The sequence below is a fragment of the Doryrhamphus excisus genome, linkage group LG1 (genome assembly GCF_037039965.1).
Source record: "Doryrhamphus excisus strain RoL-2023G ecotype Guam linkage group LG1, RoL_Dexc_Guam_v1.1, whole genome shotgun sequence".
In the NCBI taxonomy this organism is placed as follows: Eukaryota; Metazoa; Chordata; class Actinopteri; order Syngnathiformes; family Syngnathidae; genus Doryrhamphus; species Doryrhamphus excisus.
In genome coordinates, this window is record NC_136357.1 from 5,335,319 (window position 1) to 5,351,044 (window position 15,726).

The 15,726-nt window shown below is 40.4% G+C and overlaps 1 protein-coding gene across 1 annotated transcript in view; it reads left to right on the plus strand.

The window, feature by feature from the left end:
- LOC131130900 (guanine nucleotide-binding protein G(o) subunit alpha) overlaps positions 1-15,726 on the plus strand; it is a 95,500-nt gene that overhangs the window by 58,967 nt on the left and 20,807 nt on the right. Inside the window, exon 4 of the mRNA XM_058075015.2 lies at positions 13,001-13,161. Within this exon, the coding sequence (XP_057930998.1) occupies positions 13,001-13,161 (161 nt within the window). The remainder of the gene's footprint in view (positions 1-13,000; positions 13,162-15,726) is intronic.

Below are 15,726 nucleotides of genomic sequence, written 5' to 3' on the forward strand. Positions count from 1 at the left end.
AATGAAACACACTTTGAAATGTACTGCATATTATGTAATTAAGAAGTTGTGGATTGGGTTCCCACTCTGACGGGATACTCAAACCAACAGTCTTCATACCGTACATCCATAAGTAGCTGTTTCTTTGTTGAAAATGACATAAATAAGTTGATTTGCATGTAGACCATAAACATGTATAAATATGCTTACATGTATTTGCTACATTTTTGGTAGAGAGCTTTAAGGAGGCTTATTCTGTCTGCTCATTCGGTTTTCTACAAGCTCTTTGTGGTCTCCAGGATACGAACAGGTAACCGTAGCAACCAGGCTCACCAGCCACTTCCATGGAACGCTCAGTCATGTGGTCATCGTCATCCGATTTGGTCGCTACTTTGACCATGGCTATTTGCATACTATATCCTAAAACCCCGACATCATCAAACCATGTCTCCATGTTCATAGCATCCTCTTTTCTTTCTTTTTTTTTCTTCATGTCATCTCAGCTGCTGTGTGTCTCCACATCCCCTCCCCCTCTGCGTCTGTGTCGCTCAGCAAACACGGGGTTTGTGTTCTATCCGTGTAATGTTGCAGCCATTGCATGTATTCAGGACTAGGCGTGTTTTGCTTAGAAGGAACTCCTCACTAGCCATGTATATGGACCCAAATATTCCAATTCCATTTGGAATTTCAAACGGAAAGAATGTAACCTTTGTATACACCTCATTCCGAAAGAAAAGTGCCAATCCAAATGAATATATAATCGGATTCACAGGTTGTGGAATATTCCTTTCCCCAATCCGATTGAGGTATCTTGTCATTCCGCTCAATCGGAAAGTTGTCAGACTGCGTTCTTCTTCGTGGTGTTTTTCTTCTTCTGTTGTTTATTGGCGGTTGGCAAGCAGCTTTCGTGTGCATTAGCGCCATCTGTGGAACAGAATCTAAACCCTTCTATACGCCATTCACAAGTCCAGTTTTATTAAAAAAGAAAATACATATCTATATAAAACATGTGATGAGATTAATTATAAAATATTAGCAAGATTGAACTTTATCTTTTCCTGTTACCGGGTGCGTTCTTTCAGCGAATGCTGAGATAGGACGTAACACGCAGCTCGAGGCGTTCTTCGATTTAAAAAAAATGGAGGCGAGCAATCGGCACTGGACTGCTAAGGAAAGTTTGTTTTTGATTCAAACTAAATTTCAAGACTGGAAGAACAAAAAACTGTCAATACGGAGTTATTCCAACAAGTGAAAGAAAAACTGGAGGAAGTCGGTATCACGTGATGTTGGTGTTTACGCTTTACTACGCATGCCCCATTGACTATTCTGGTTGATTATAGCGGCGCATGTAAGAATATTCCTTTCCATGTATACCAGGGATCTCAAAGTCAATTTACTTGGGGGCCACTGGAGGTAGGGTCTGGGTGAGGCATCAGGTTTTCAAAAAAAAAAAAAAAAACTTTTTCAGTGTTTGGTTCTCAGTCATGGATGGTGAGAGAAAAAACAAAACAGACAAGCTCGTTCGCTTGCGTATGGGCGGGGCAAAATGGCGTCAATTGTGTGCGGTGTGCACACAGCTTTAAGCTGTCATTTCTGCGTTCATGAAACCATATGGCATCCATATCAAACTAGGCGGGGGCCTCAAACTAGCATCCTGCGGGCCACTTTTGGCCCACGGGCCACGAGTTTGAGACCCCTGATGTATACCATTGCTTTCGGAAATGTCATTCGGAAAGATTCCATTCGGAAAGAGGAAAAACTCCTCATGTAAACATGGCTATTGTCCAGGGACAGTGAGGGGTAACTCCTTACGTCCAAAGTGAAACTAACATCTCGGTACACTGTGGGCATATCTGCACGGTGGTGTTGTGTTTTCTTCTTTTTGTGGGTAGCGGGAGTCAAGTAGCAACCAGCTTCGAGGCACATTACCGACCATGTTGGAGTGTGTTGAGTCGTTCTTTCTGTTTTGTTTTCTATGAAGAAAAGACACCCCAGCAAAACCCCAGGACATTGCTGAAGCACACCACCAACCCCGCCAGTCAACCCACCTGGCCCCAACCCCCCTAAGCCCCTGAGTGCACCCACCGAGTGCCCAGCACCCCAACAGTCCCAGCACACCCCGCTGCCCTCCAATTTCTGTTTTGTTTTCTATGAAGAAAGGTGGTGGTTATCATTAGTAACTACCAATCAGCAGTCACATTACAGTCCTTTTTTTGTTTGTTTTTTTCATGGCAAAACGTGCCGGGCCAGACTAACCTCTTCCAATCTTGCAAGAGAAGGGGGAAGTACACCGATCTCGATCATATCAACTTTCGGTGTTAAGCCAAAACTCTTGATGTGATTGTTTCGAAAAAGACACGTTGTGGCAGTGTGATTAACGCGGACATCACCTTCCTGTTTTGCCATGAGTTACTTCTTAAATTCAATAGTGTTTCACCTCAGTAACCCACAGTGGAGCCAAGTCAAGTTGCAAATGACAGCATTTGTTTACAAAAAGCGAATAGAATAGTACGCTAAACGAGGTTCCACTGTACTCATGACTGAAGGTGATTACACCAGTGATTAATCATTACAAAATATATATATATATAACATGCTGGAGCCTATCCCAGCTGTCTTTGTGTGAGAGGTGGGGTACACCCTGGACTGGTTGTGGCCCACACTTACAAACGTTAAATGGCAACCGGATCGGCCCAAAATACAGCAGCCCCATCCCGATCCTGAAGATCGGATCGGGGAATGACTAAATTTTATTATGGATGATGCTAGCCTCCAAAATCACATTATATAACCATGGGCCATAAAGCTTAGCTTCTGTCTCCTGTTTCATTTCTTGTAAGATTACAGTTTCCTCTTCACAGTTTTACCTCATCTGGAAAGACATTAAAGCCTTTTTGTCTGTCGATAAGGTTTTTAAATTAAATTCTGCTGAATAAAGTGGTCAGTCCATCCAGACAGCGTAATGCACCGATGTCAAGACTGCTGTTACTGTTGCAAATAGAACCATTTGGAAGAACATGCAGACAGCAGAGATCAATATTTGTTATCATAGAATGACCTAATATACAATTATCAAATTCTTGTTTATGAGGCGTAAAAAGGAGACTGTCCCAGTCCATTTAAAAAAAAAGCACGCCTGGTTTTTATTCCCATTTATGTTTCAAGGCCATCATTTGGTGCAGACCAACCGAGACTGTGAACCGGTTCCTCCATGTTGGTTCTGCTGTGCTATCTTTGGTTTGAACTTAACAACCTCCGTGCTGTTTTTCCAAATTCAACAAAGCTACATCCTTCCGATGTTTCATGTGGGCTTACATATTTTTAGCTGTGTTTGTGCGGGTGTGTGTTTCTTTGTGTAGATTGTGCTCGGAAAGGAGGGGTGACAGTTCACTGGATTCTAAGTTTAGTTGGTGTATGAGAAGACGCAGTAAATGATAGGATTTGTACAAAGATAGATACTCCAAAGACTCAACAGGATTGGAAGTGCAAGAAAAAGGCAAAAGATGGAGGGTGTTGAAAGAAGAATAGACTGATAATGTTTTTTTGTGCTGCTCATTCAAGGCAGTGTGTCTTGAGTCTATGTCAGTTGATTTAGGGCAGGGGTCTCAAACTCAATTTACTTGGGGGCCGCGTCAGGTTTTCAAAAAAAAAAAAAAAAAACGCATTTATTAAAAACAGAAAAATGAATAAACTTTGCTTTGATTCTGATTGTCTACAAGAAAAGCTCTGATAAAACATTCCACTGTTCTCAAATATCTTAATTTTTATTTTTCTACACAAAAGAAGATGAAAAATAAATAAACAAATCAAGAATAAATAAAAATCAATCATTAATAAATAAATATAATAATAATAATAAAACAACAAATAATAAAAACTTAAGAAACCACATATAGTTGGTGGGTAGACAAATTATTTTTTTCAGATTAAAATGAACAAAGCATTATTAGAGCCCTGTAGACATGACAAAACACGACTATAGTCACATTTATACTCTTTATTTACAACATATTGCGCAACTGCAGGGTCTTGAGACACATGCTATCTCGCAAACTAGAGAGCTAGCGACCTAAACGGTAGCCTTCAAGTTATTTCCTTTAAACTTAAAAAGCCAAAAACTTACCACTTCCACACGGATAGGGAGGATAACTATTAACAGTTATTTAACCTTTAACATGAACATTAATCCAACGTAATAATTTTGTCTGGTTACATGTACATAATACCATACAGCAGGGGTCTCAAATGTGGCCCGTAGGACACTAGTTTGAGGCCCCCGTAATCTTGATATGAAAGTTTAATGTTAGTGCGGCCCGCGCAAGTTTGATATGGATGCTGTATGGTATCATGTACCCAGAAAAAATTAGGACGTTTGATTAATGTTCATGTTAAAGGTTAAATAACTGTTAATAGTTATCACCCCTCTCCGTGTGGAAGTGGTAAGTTTTTGGCTTTTTTAAGTTTAAAGGAAATAACTTGGAGGCTACCGTTTAGGTCGCTAGCTCTCTAGTTTGCGAGTTAGCATGTGTCTCAAGACCCTGCAGTTGCGCAATATGTTGTAAATAAAAAGAGTATAAATGTGACTATAGTCGTGTTTTGTCATGTCTACAGGGCTCTAATAATGCTTTGTTCATTTTAATCTGAAAAAAATAATTTGTCTACCCACCAACTATATGTGGTTTCTTAAGTTTTTATTATTTGCTGTTTTATTATTATTATTATATTTATTTATTAATGATTGATTGATTTTCTTTATTCTTGATTTGTTTATTTATTTTTCATCTTATTTTGTGCAGAAAAATAAAAATGAAGATATTTGAGAACAGTGGAATGTTTTATCAGAACTTTTATTGTAGAAAATCAGAACCAAAGCACTGAAAAAGTTTGTATATTTTTCTGCTTTTAATAAATGCATTTTTTTTTTTTTGGAAAACCTGATGTGGCCCAGTCTCACCCAGACCCTAACTCCAGTGGCCTCCAAGTAAATTGAGTTTGAGACCCCTGCCATACAGCATCCATATCAAACTTGCACAGGCCGTACTAACATTAAACTTTCATATCAAGGTGGGGGCCTAAACTAGCATCCACATGTTTGAGACCCCTGATTTAGAGGGAGATACGAGGTACCGGTCAATCATACATCCACATTCATATTGACATTAATGGGCAATTATGGGTGAACTATGGAGGATGAGAGAACTAGCGTGACAGTCAAACCCCCCCGCCCCCCCAGCCACGATTCAAACCTACCACCATGCTGCTATTCATCATTTTTCATGCCCAGACTCCCCTATCCTTCAATTTGGCCCCTGATACTGAATCTGATCACAAACCACAAAACAGTATTTTCAGATTCCACCCACTCGTTTCCCTGTCCACTAACAACGTTTTGTGTTTCCAACTATAAAAGACGATCCAACGCAAATTCAAATCAGACATGGTGCAAATATATGCTAATTCCTCCACTACACGACTTCTGCTGCTGCAATTAGCTTCTGTTTTGGATGCCCACTAATGAATACATTACAGTGCAAGTATAACCGTAATATGTTCCGTAGTGTAATTCTTGTTACACATGTTCTAATTAAATATAAATCGTGAAGGTATTTTGATCTCACATAGTTAATAGGGAAATAGATGAACGAAATATTAATTAGTTTCCACAACGAGCGTGCTTCTCCTGTCTCCATACAGTATTCCACTCCCTCAGGGTTCAGGTGGGGACAATAGAAATGATTTTCACTACGCTCTTGATGTTTTATGTTTGCTACCTCAAAGTACATTTGAAGCATCCACAACATGGTAGCACACAATTTACGTGCCTTGCACCCAGTGGATCCTTCCTATGTGAATGGGTGTGGTTGTATGACACCCTGTGAGTGTTGACGGGAGCTCCGATGTGTGTGTGTGTGTGTGTGTGTGTGTCAATGCATCTGTGTGTCAATGCTCCACAGGGCAGGCCATAGGAGGGCCGGAACCGCAATTAAATATTTCATTACTTTCAGTAGTTAGCAGTTGCTACAGAAGGAGGGACTGTAGGAGACGAGACACAAGTCAAGGATATTTGACAAGATTCGGAATGAAAATATCTTTATTTAAATTCATCTTTATACTGTACATTGTAGTACAGTGCTAGCCAAAAAAAATGAGAGTAAGGATAATAATTGTGAAGGAAACACGGAGGGTGCTGCAGAATAGATGGGAAGGGCACAAGAGAGAGCTAAACAGTCAAGATTGCATTCCTGGGGGATGAGCATGGTCACCATGGCAACTGCATCTGAGAGTCACATGATGCGGAGGAGTAGGAGAGAGAGAGAGAGAGATGATGATAGTTGAGACAGTGAAAAATAGAGGCAGAGTAAAGAGGGTGTGGCAGGGGGAAAAAGATGGTTATGAGAAATAATAAAGTGTTTTCCTTTGGATTGTTTGCTGGTGATATGATTACAGTCACAGCGTGTCAGGATGTAAAGGTTAGACTTGACAGAAAGACGGTTCAGTTGTCAAGAGGGATGAAAGAGATGATGGGAAGAGTGAACACAAATCCAAAAATAGAAAAGAGGAAGGATGGGAGAGAAAAAAAGAGACAGTGAGACTGTTTATTGTATTTTTTTGTTCTCCAAGATATCATATTTGTACACAATCGCAATGATACATTGCTTATTTTTATGCATTACTGTTGTGGGCATGCTCAGTTGCTTTCTTTTAAAAGCAACTGTTGTGTTTTTCATCCATGTTTCTTCCTGTTTCTTTCTGCCATAATGTCATTGTAAACATTTGTACACAACTTTCTTAACTTCATGGGCTGGGCTCACTTTGAGTCGTTCTTTCTGTTTTGTTTTCTATGAAGAAAGGTGGCGGTTATCATTAGTAACTGGCAATCAGCAATCACATGCAAGAGAAGGGCACTGAAGTGCACCGATCTTGATCATATCAACTTTCGGTGTTAAGCGAAAACTCGGAAGCTTGCGAATGAAAGAGGAACTTTTACGTTCATTGAAGACGTGATTCTTGATGTGATTGTTCCCAAAGACACATTGTGGCAGTGAGATTAACACGGACATCACCTTCCTGTTTTGCCATGAGTTACTTCTTAAATTCAATTGTGTTTCAGCTCAGTAACTCACAGTGGAGCCAAATCAAGGGGTGGGGGGTGCTGGAGCCTATCCCAGCTGTACACCCTCATGCAAACATGAGGGTGGAATTGAACTCGGGTCTCCTAGCTGTGAGGCCTGTGCGCTAACCACTCGGTCCGACCAGGGTTCAATTCCACCCTCGGCCATCTCTGTGTGGAGTTTGCATGTTCTCCCCGTGCATGCGTGGGTTTTCTCCGGGTACTCCGGTTTCCTCCCACATTCCAAAAACATGCTAGGTTAATTAGCGACTCCAAATTGTCCATAGGTATGAATGTGAGTGTGAATGGTTGTTTGTCTATATGTGCCCTGTGATTGGCTGGCGACCAGTCCAGGGTGTACCCCGCCTCTCTCTCGAAGACAGCTGGGATAGGCTCCAGCATAGCAAGTAGTTAATGGTGTTGTTTTTTTTCATGTAAAATCACAATTTTTGTGTTTATGTTGTGGCATAGTGTGGCTGCTTATATTATTTCATTCATTCATTTTCTACCGCCTATCCTCACGAGGGTCGCAAAGGGTGCTGGAGCCTATCCCTATCCCAAAAAAAATTGCTGAAACGTAACCATGTTCTACTGCAGATTAGTAAAGAACAGAGTGAGATGTCTTTTGAGACATGGATGGGATTGGATCAGATAAAGATGTATCAAGTCATGGTTTGGTATTTGGGCTAGTTAGGTTGCATTGTGTCTTTGTGTGTGTGTGGGGGGGGGGGGGGGTGTACACTCATATACTGCCGTCTTTGTGTCCGAGAGAGTGAGAGAGAAAGCAAATGAATGTAAAACAAAGATGGTTGCACAACAAAAAAAAAAAAACACAAACACACACACAATGAACCTGAACAAAATGATGTTTAGATGGTTCCCTTTGTCTGCTTGGTGCTTGTAAGTGTGTGTGTGTGTCTGTGGCCCACTGCCCCGGCACTTTAAAGTGGAAATACACACACACAAATAGAAAACAGACTGTGTTTCATTTTTGCACTGACCCTCTTTCACATGCACACATACAGATGCACACACTTGTTCTCTCTCCTTATCGGGGCGCTGTGTGTGACCGTTGAGGTGTGCAGTGCAGAGAGTATCAATCACTAGGAGGAAGCTCAAGCTCAACTTTATGTGCTGAAAAAAAAAAACATTTATCTCAAATCAAATCCGTTCCAGTTGGATTGTTTCCCAGTGGAAGAGGTCAGAAGCTTTACAGCGTTATTGAAAAAGGACAAGGTGTCATGGAGGCCTCGGCAGCTTAAAGAGTCTCTTTGTAGATGTGGTTTAAGTTCGGACCACATAACAGGGACAAAAGTGCGCCCCAGATATCATACTAGTTTAAGGCCATATTCAACCACAAAACTGCTATCACTGTTATTTTTTGGGGGGGGTGAAGAACTGCGGTGCTCGACCCATGACATAACAAATGAAACTTGTGTTAAATGGGAACCTTAACATTACTACTTTTGCCTAAAATTCATTAGGATTTGTCAAAATGTGTCTAATCATCAGCACCAAGGCAAACAGTGCTTTATTGGGAGGGAGAAAAGGAGACAGTTCCGGAGTTGTTCATCGTTCTGTGTATGTTCTTTAAACAAATAACCCATCTAATATACTAAAAGTGATTTCAGATTTCCCTGTCTGGAATCTGTCTTTAGTGTCCCAGTTCATCGTTCTGTGTATGTTCTCTGAAAAAATAACCCATCTCATATACTAAAGATGATTACAGATTTCCCTGTCTGGAATCTGTCTTTAGTGTCCCAGTTCATCGTTCTGTGTATGTTCTCTGAAAAAATAACCCATCTCATATACTAAAAATGATTTCAGATTTCACTGTCTGGAATCTGTCTTTAGTGTCCCAGTTCATCGTTCTGTGTATGTTCTCTGAAAAAATAACCCATCTCATATACTAAAGATGATTACAGATTTCCCTGTCTGGAATCTGTCTTTAGTGTCCCAGTTCATCGTTCTGTGTATGTTCTCTGAAAAAATAACCCATCTCATATACTAAAAATGATTTCAGATTTCCCTGTCTGGAATCTGTCTTTAGTGTACCAGTTCATCGTTCTGTGTATGTTCTCTGAAAAAATAACCCATCTCATATACTAAAGATGATTACAGATTTCCCTGTCTGGAATCTGTCTTTAGTGTCCCAGTTCATCGTTCTGTGTATGTTCTCTGAAAAAATAACCCATCTCATATACTAAAAATGATTTCAGATTTCCCTGTCTGGAATCTGTCTTTAGTGTCCCAGTTCATCGTTCTGTGTATCTTCCCTGATAAAATAACCCATCTCATATACTAAAGATGATTACAGATTTCCCTGTCTGGAATCTGTCTTTAGTGTCCCAGTTCATCGTTCTGTGTATGTTCTCTGAAAAAATAACCCATCTCGTATACTAAAAATGATTTCAGATTTCCCTGTCTGGAATCTGTCTTTAGTGTACCAGTTCATCGTTCTGTGTATGTTCTCTGAAAAAATAACCCATCTCATATACTAAAAATGATTTCAGATTTCCCTGTCTGGAATCTGTCTTTAGTGTACCAGTTCATCGTTCTGTGTATGTTCTCTGAAAAAATAACCCATCTCATATACTAAAGATGATTACAGATTTCCCTGTCTGGAATCTGTCTTTAGTGTCCCAGTTCATCGTTCTGTGTATGTTCTCTGAAAAAATAACCCATCTCATATACTAAAAATGATTTCAGATTTCCCTGTCTGGAATCTGTCTTTAGTGTCCCAGTTCATCGTTCTGTGTATCTTCCCTGATAAAATAACCCATCTCATATACTAAAGATGATTACAGATTTCCCTGTCTGGAATCTGTCTTTAGTGTCCCAGTTCATCGTTCTGTGTATGTTCTCTGAAAAAAATAACCCATCTCATATACTAAAAATGATTTCAGATTTCTTTGTCTGGAATCTGTCTTTAGTATCCCAACTCCAAAAGAACCGCTACCCATTCTTCATAGAGACTGAGTCACCATTGCAGGGATGCTTTGTTTGGACAATTGATTCCAGATCATGATACGTGGGCAAACAGATTGTTTGGCAGCACAATAAACAAATACAAATACCGCAACTGAATCCCCTAAAAGCAAGAGCATTTGAAAACCAAGGTAACACTTTATTTCAAGACACGATGTTCTCACACAGTCACGGTTTATTTTGAATTAGCATTGACTGGTGTGGGTTGTTTAGCTTCTCATAGTACCTTGTTTACCACCAGTTGACGTTAAGAAACATTACACTAATATACAGGGACGTAGGAGTGTCTTTATATGCTAGAAAATTTCCAACCCAGAGGTCATAGGCATCTCCATTATATCCAGTAAACTTAACCTAAGGCATCTGTTAAACAGTGAATCATACTTCACAACAACAGTTTCAGTGCTTTTCCTACAGTATTTTCAAATATTTTTTTCCGAGTGGATGTTGAACAAGGGGGACGTAAAGTTGAGACAGAACAGAAAGAAGATGACGATATTGATGACGGTAATTGTTAATTCGGTGTCTTGCATTTGATGATGCTTTCAAGTTAAAAGAAATCCAGTTTTGCTGAAGTCTGCAAGTGGATCCTGACAGTGTGAAGAAGTGTCAAAAATTCCACGATCACCAACGAGTGTCGAAAGGCTGGACTACTGCGTGATGGACAGAACAAGCTAAGAACTGAAGTGACAACTGAGAGAGTCAACGAAAGAGGCTGACTAAGTGTGTGATGAAGGAATTGTGAGGCTGTTCAAGTTCCTACCCTGAAGAAGATTAAGGCAGCAATTAATTACTTTTCTGCCAGGCTAGCTCTTAAAATTTTACTTTAATTTTATTTTTATTTTTATTATTATTTTATTTATTTTTATTTTTATTTTTATTTTTATTTTTATTTTTATTTTTATTTTTATTTTTATTTTTATTTTTATTTTTATTTTTATTTTTATTTTTAATGACAGATTTTTTTTAAATGACATTTTTTTCTTAAAAGTAGATAAAGTCCATGATTAAATTTACTTATTGTAATTTACTTATTGTACTTATTGTTTCCATCCTGGAAAACCAGTGAATAATATGACACAAATTTGCTGTGACATTTGATGAATGACAAAAAAAGTCGAAAAGTGAAGGAAAGGACATGCAAAGACATAATGGCAAAACAAGAGGACAACTCGAGACATCAAGAGATTAAAGACCAGCAGAGCAAATACAACACGGAAAAGTTATGCATGCAGATAAAGGCGGGAAGAACTACACAAAAGCCGAGATGATGTTTGTGATGGAGAGATGATTAATGGCTAAAGGACATCTGGACGACAAGTGGAGATGCGTTACTACTTAAGAGTTATTTACGGGAGGAAATAACAGGCCAAGGTAAAGAAGTGATGGACGATTATCAATTTGACAGTTATGACAAGGCATGACTGTGCACATCAAATATGAAACACTCAAACCATAGTTTCCGTATGCCACAATTTTTGTATGACTCGGTTTTCACACAAAATTTTTGCCATAATTGTGCCTTGGTTTAAACACAACATTGAACATAACAGATGTTTGCCTTGTGCTTTGTTCTGAAGTGAAATCTAATGCCAACAAACAAAGCACCTAAAGTGTTGCTGACTCACTTTTTTGAGTGTGACTGTTAAATAGCCCACCATGGGGCCAAAGAAAATTACGAATGAAAGCAATTTGAGAAAGAATGTCTGAAAAACTATGGAATTTGATCTCGCCTGGGTCTATAAGAAGTCCGCGTTAATGATAAATTCCATCTATTATGATTAGTTTGCATTTTTTTTCTGCATGTAAAATTATAGTTGTTTTCTCTGTTTATTTTATTTTAGTTTAGTTTCATTCATTCATTTTCTACTGCTTTTTTCTCACGAGGGTCGCGGGGGTGCTGGAGCCTATCCTAGCTGTCTTCGGGCGAGAGGCGGGGTACACCCTGGACTGGTGGCCAGCCAATCACAGGGCACATATAGACAAACAACCATTCACACTCACATTCATACCTATGGACAATTTGGAGTCGCCAATTAATATTTTATTCTATTTTATTTTCATTAATTCATTCATTCATTCATTTTCTACCACTTTTCCTCACGAGGGTCGCGGGGGGTGCTGGAGCCTATCCCAGCTGTCTTTGGACGAGAGGCGGGGTACACCCTGGACTGGTCGCCAGCCAATCACAGGGCACATATAGACAAACAACCATTCACACTCAACCATTCACAATTTGGAGTCGCCAATTAACATTTTATTTTATTTTATTTTATTTTATTTTATTTTATTTTATTTTACTTTATTTTATTTTATTTTATTTTACTTTATTTTATTTATTATTATTTTAGTGTTTGCAACAGATTATTTTGTTTTTTTTGTTGCTTTTTTTTGCAACAGATTATTTTGAAAATGGAAGCTGCAGTGAGATGTGAGAATACACTAAGTAATGCAGATGGTATAATACTTAATACCACAACCCTTTGCTACTTCGGATCTGCAATTGACAAACTCCTCAAGTGCTATCTTAAGAACAGACCTACTTGAAGGTGGTCTTGAGGAGTGTAAACCTGGCGTACGAGTCTGTACAGCCCTCATGTTGTATTAGCTCCAGTGTCTGCTTGTACAAACCTGGCTTAACACTAAAATGATCCGGCATTGTTTATTTCAAGACATGATGGGTTTTGTCAGCAACGCACATTCAATGACTTGGATTTAAGCTTCTGAGCCTGTCGGTTAACAAGTACAAACTCACAGTGGCTGTAAAGCAAATTACACTAGATGGAAAAAGAAAATGACTCCATGACTCCAAAAGACCGTGTTAACTTCTTGCCCCCGAAGATGATATGCACCTTTTGATATTGGCAGATCCTCATCAGACCTTCATATGACATTACTCTCCCTTCCTCTGTCTCCCTCTAGGCGGATGCCAAGATGGTGTGTGATGTGGTTAGTCGTATGGAGGACACAGAGCCTTACTCCGCTGAACTGCTATCCGCCATGATGCGTCTCTGGTCTGACTCAGGGATCCAGGAATGCTTCAGCCGTGCACGGGAGTACCAGCTCAACGATTCAGCGCAGTAGTATGTATTTTTACAACAATTTCAGAAATAGCCATGCTCGAATAAATCATGTACCACTTACCCGGTTCTTACAGAGAAACATGAACATGTCAACAACAAAAAAAATAGTTCCAGTAATGCAGAGAGATTGGTTAGAATGTTGGCCTCACAACAACAAACTGCAGAGCGAAGATGTCACACTATTTACTGTTCATTTCATGGGGCTGCACGGTGGTCGAGTGGTTAGCGTGCAGACCTCACATCTAGGACACCCGAGTTCAATTCCACCCTCGGCCATCTCTGTGTGGAGTTTCCGGGTACTCCGGTTTCCTCCCACATTCCAAAAACATGCTAGGTTAATTGGCGACTCCAAATTGTCCATAGGTATGAATGTGAGTGTGAATGGTTGTTTGTCTATATGTGCCCTGTGATTGGCTGGCGACCAGTCCAGGGTCGGATTGGAATTGCACTTTACGTGCTTGACACACCCTAGAAACCTTGCAATCCAACACATACCTGTGTTCCCAGCATCACTCGTCAGTTGATCTTAATGTATTTCTACATTCGATCAAACCTATTTAAGATTTGTCAGATCAAAACACGATCACTGGCTGCACGGTGACCGAGTGGTTAGCGCGCAGACCTCACTGCTAGGAGACCCGAGTTCAATTCCACCCTCGGCCTACTCTGTGTGGAGTTTGCATGTTCTCCCCGTGCATGTGTGGGTTTTCTCCGGGTACTCCGGTTTCCTCCCACATTCCAAAAACATGCTAGGTTAATTGGCGACTCCAAATTGTCCATAGGTATGAATGTGAGTGTGAATGGTTGTTTGTCTATATGTGCCCTGTGATTGGCTGGCGACCAGTCCAGGGTGTACCCCGCCTCTTACCCGAAAACAGCTGGGATAGGCTCCAGCACCCCCGCACCCCTCGTGAGGAAAAAGCGGTAGAAAATGAATGAATGAATGATATTTCCATGTCGGGGCTGCATGGTGGAGGAGTGGTTAGCGCGCAGGCCACACATTGAGGAGACCCGAGTTCAATTCCACCCTTGGCCATCTCTGTGTGGAGTTTCCGGGCACTCCGGTTTCCTCCCACATTCCAAAAACATGCTAGGTTAATTGGTGACTCCAAATTGTCCATAGGTATGAATGTGAGTGTGAATGGTTGTTTGTCTATATGTGCCCTGTGATTGGTTGGGTGTACCCCGCCTCTCACCCGAAGACAGCTGGGATAGGCTCCAGAACCCCCGCGACCCTCGTGAGGAAAAAGCAGTAGAAAATGAATGAATAAAGAATTTGATATATTCTGTAATGATTAATCATGATTAATCACTGGTGTAATCACCTTCTGTCATGAGTACAGTGGAACCTCGTTTAGTGTACTATTCTATTAGCTTTTTGTAATCAAATGACCAGTACAGGGTGTACCCCACCTCTCGCCCGGAGACAGCTGGGATAGGCTCCAGCAACCCTTGTGAGGATAAGCAATAATGAATGAATGTAGACTTCATGAACAGAAGTATAAGAAGAAATTTGCTAACACGTACAGAGATGAATCTGAAAACCTGAGCAGTCCATCAAAATTTGCACGACAATTTTGAGGCTGTTTTTGAGGTCACCTGGTATAGGCTCCGGCCTTGAGAACGTCATTGAAAATGGAATAGGTATGCACAGTAGTCCACTCCAGTTTGCCCTAAATTCTTCCAAGATGTGATGAACCAACAGTCAATTCCATACAAGAAGAATGATTAGATGCTTGGAAGCAGGGGCACCGGCTGGAATTTTGTTAAAGAAGACCTACTGGGGACCCCCCCCTTGTGGGCAGCTGTTGTCAGCATATTTCTATTTGTTGGGGCCCTTGTCAATCAACAGCCCTTGGAACTTTTCTCCCTTTATACGCCCCCTCATACTTGTAGGAATTTTGCACCATAATTCAGTCAACAACTCTATTTTATTACTCATACCAAATCAAAGCACCGCACAATTAGTTTATATTTGGTAATTACCTTTTATGAGTCGCCGTGGGTGTGATTTGAACACCAACGTATTTCGAATTTCATTGACGTTTTGGTGGAGTTCCTGGAACTCTTCCCGTTTGCGCTCCTCTAATGTGAATGTTGATGTTCCATGACCAACGCCAACACATCTGCCCGCTTGATTTTTTGAAAACAATATACAGTTTCAAGTACAGAAAAAATATATCCCTTTGACACCCCCCCCCTTGATGTTTTCACAGTGAACGCCCAACACACACACACACACACACACACACCAAACATTAATTATTAGTCATTTTCTCAATGTGATCATACACAAGCTATTACGGCACACAGTCAATCACCATTACCAGTACCGGGTCTGATTTATGCTGAGTGCCTGAGTGTGGGTGGAGATGGAGACAGCAGGAGAAAACATAGCAAACGAAGCGGGGGAGGGGAGAGCCATTTCCGTTAAGTGCCATGTTTGTGTGTGTGTGTTGGTCTTGTTTAACTGCGCACCATAGATCTTGTCAAATTACATGCGGTGACATGTAGGGAAAAAGTATGGATTGGATGTGATGGTTGGAGTATTTCCTTCGACGCAGT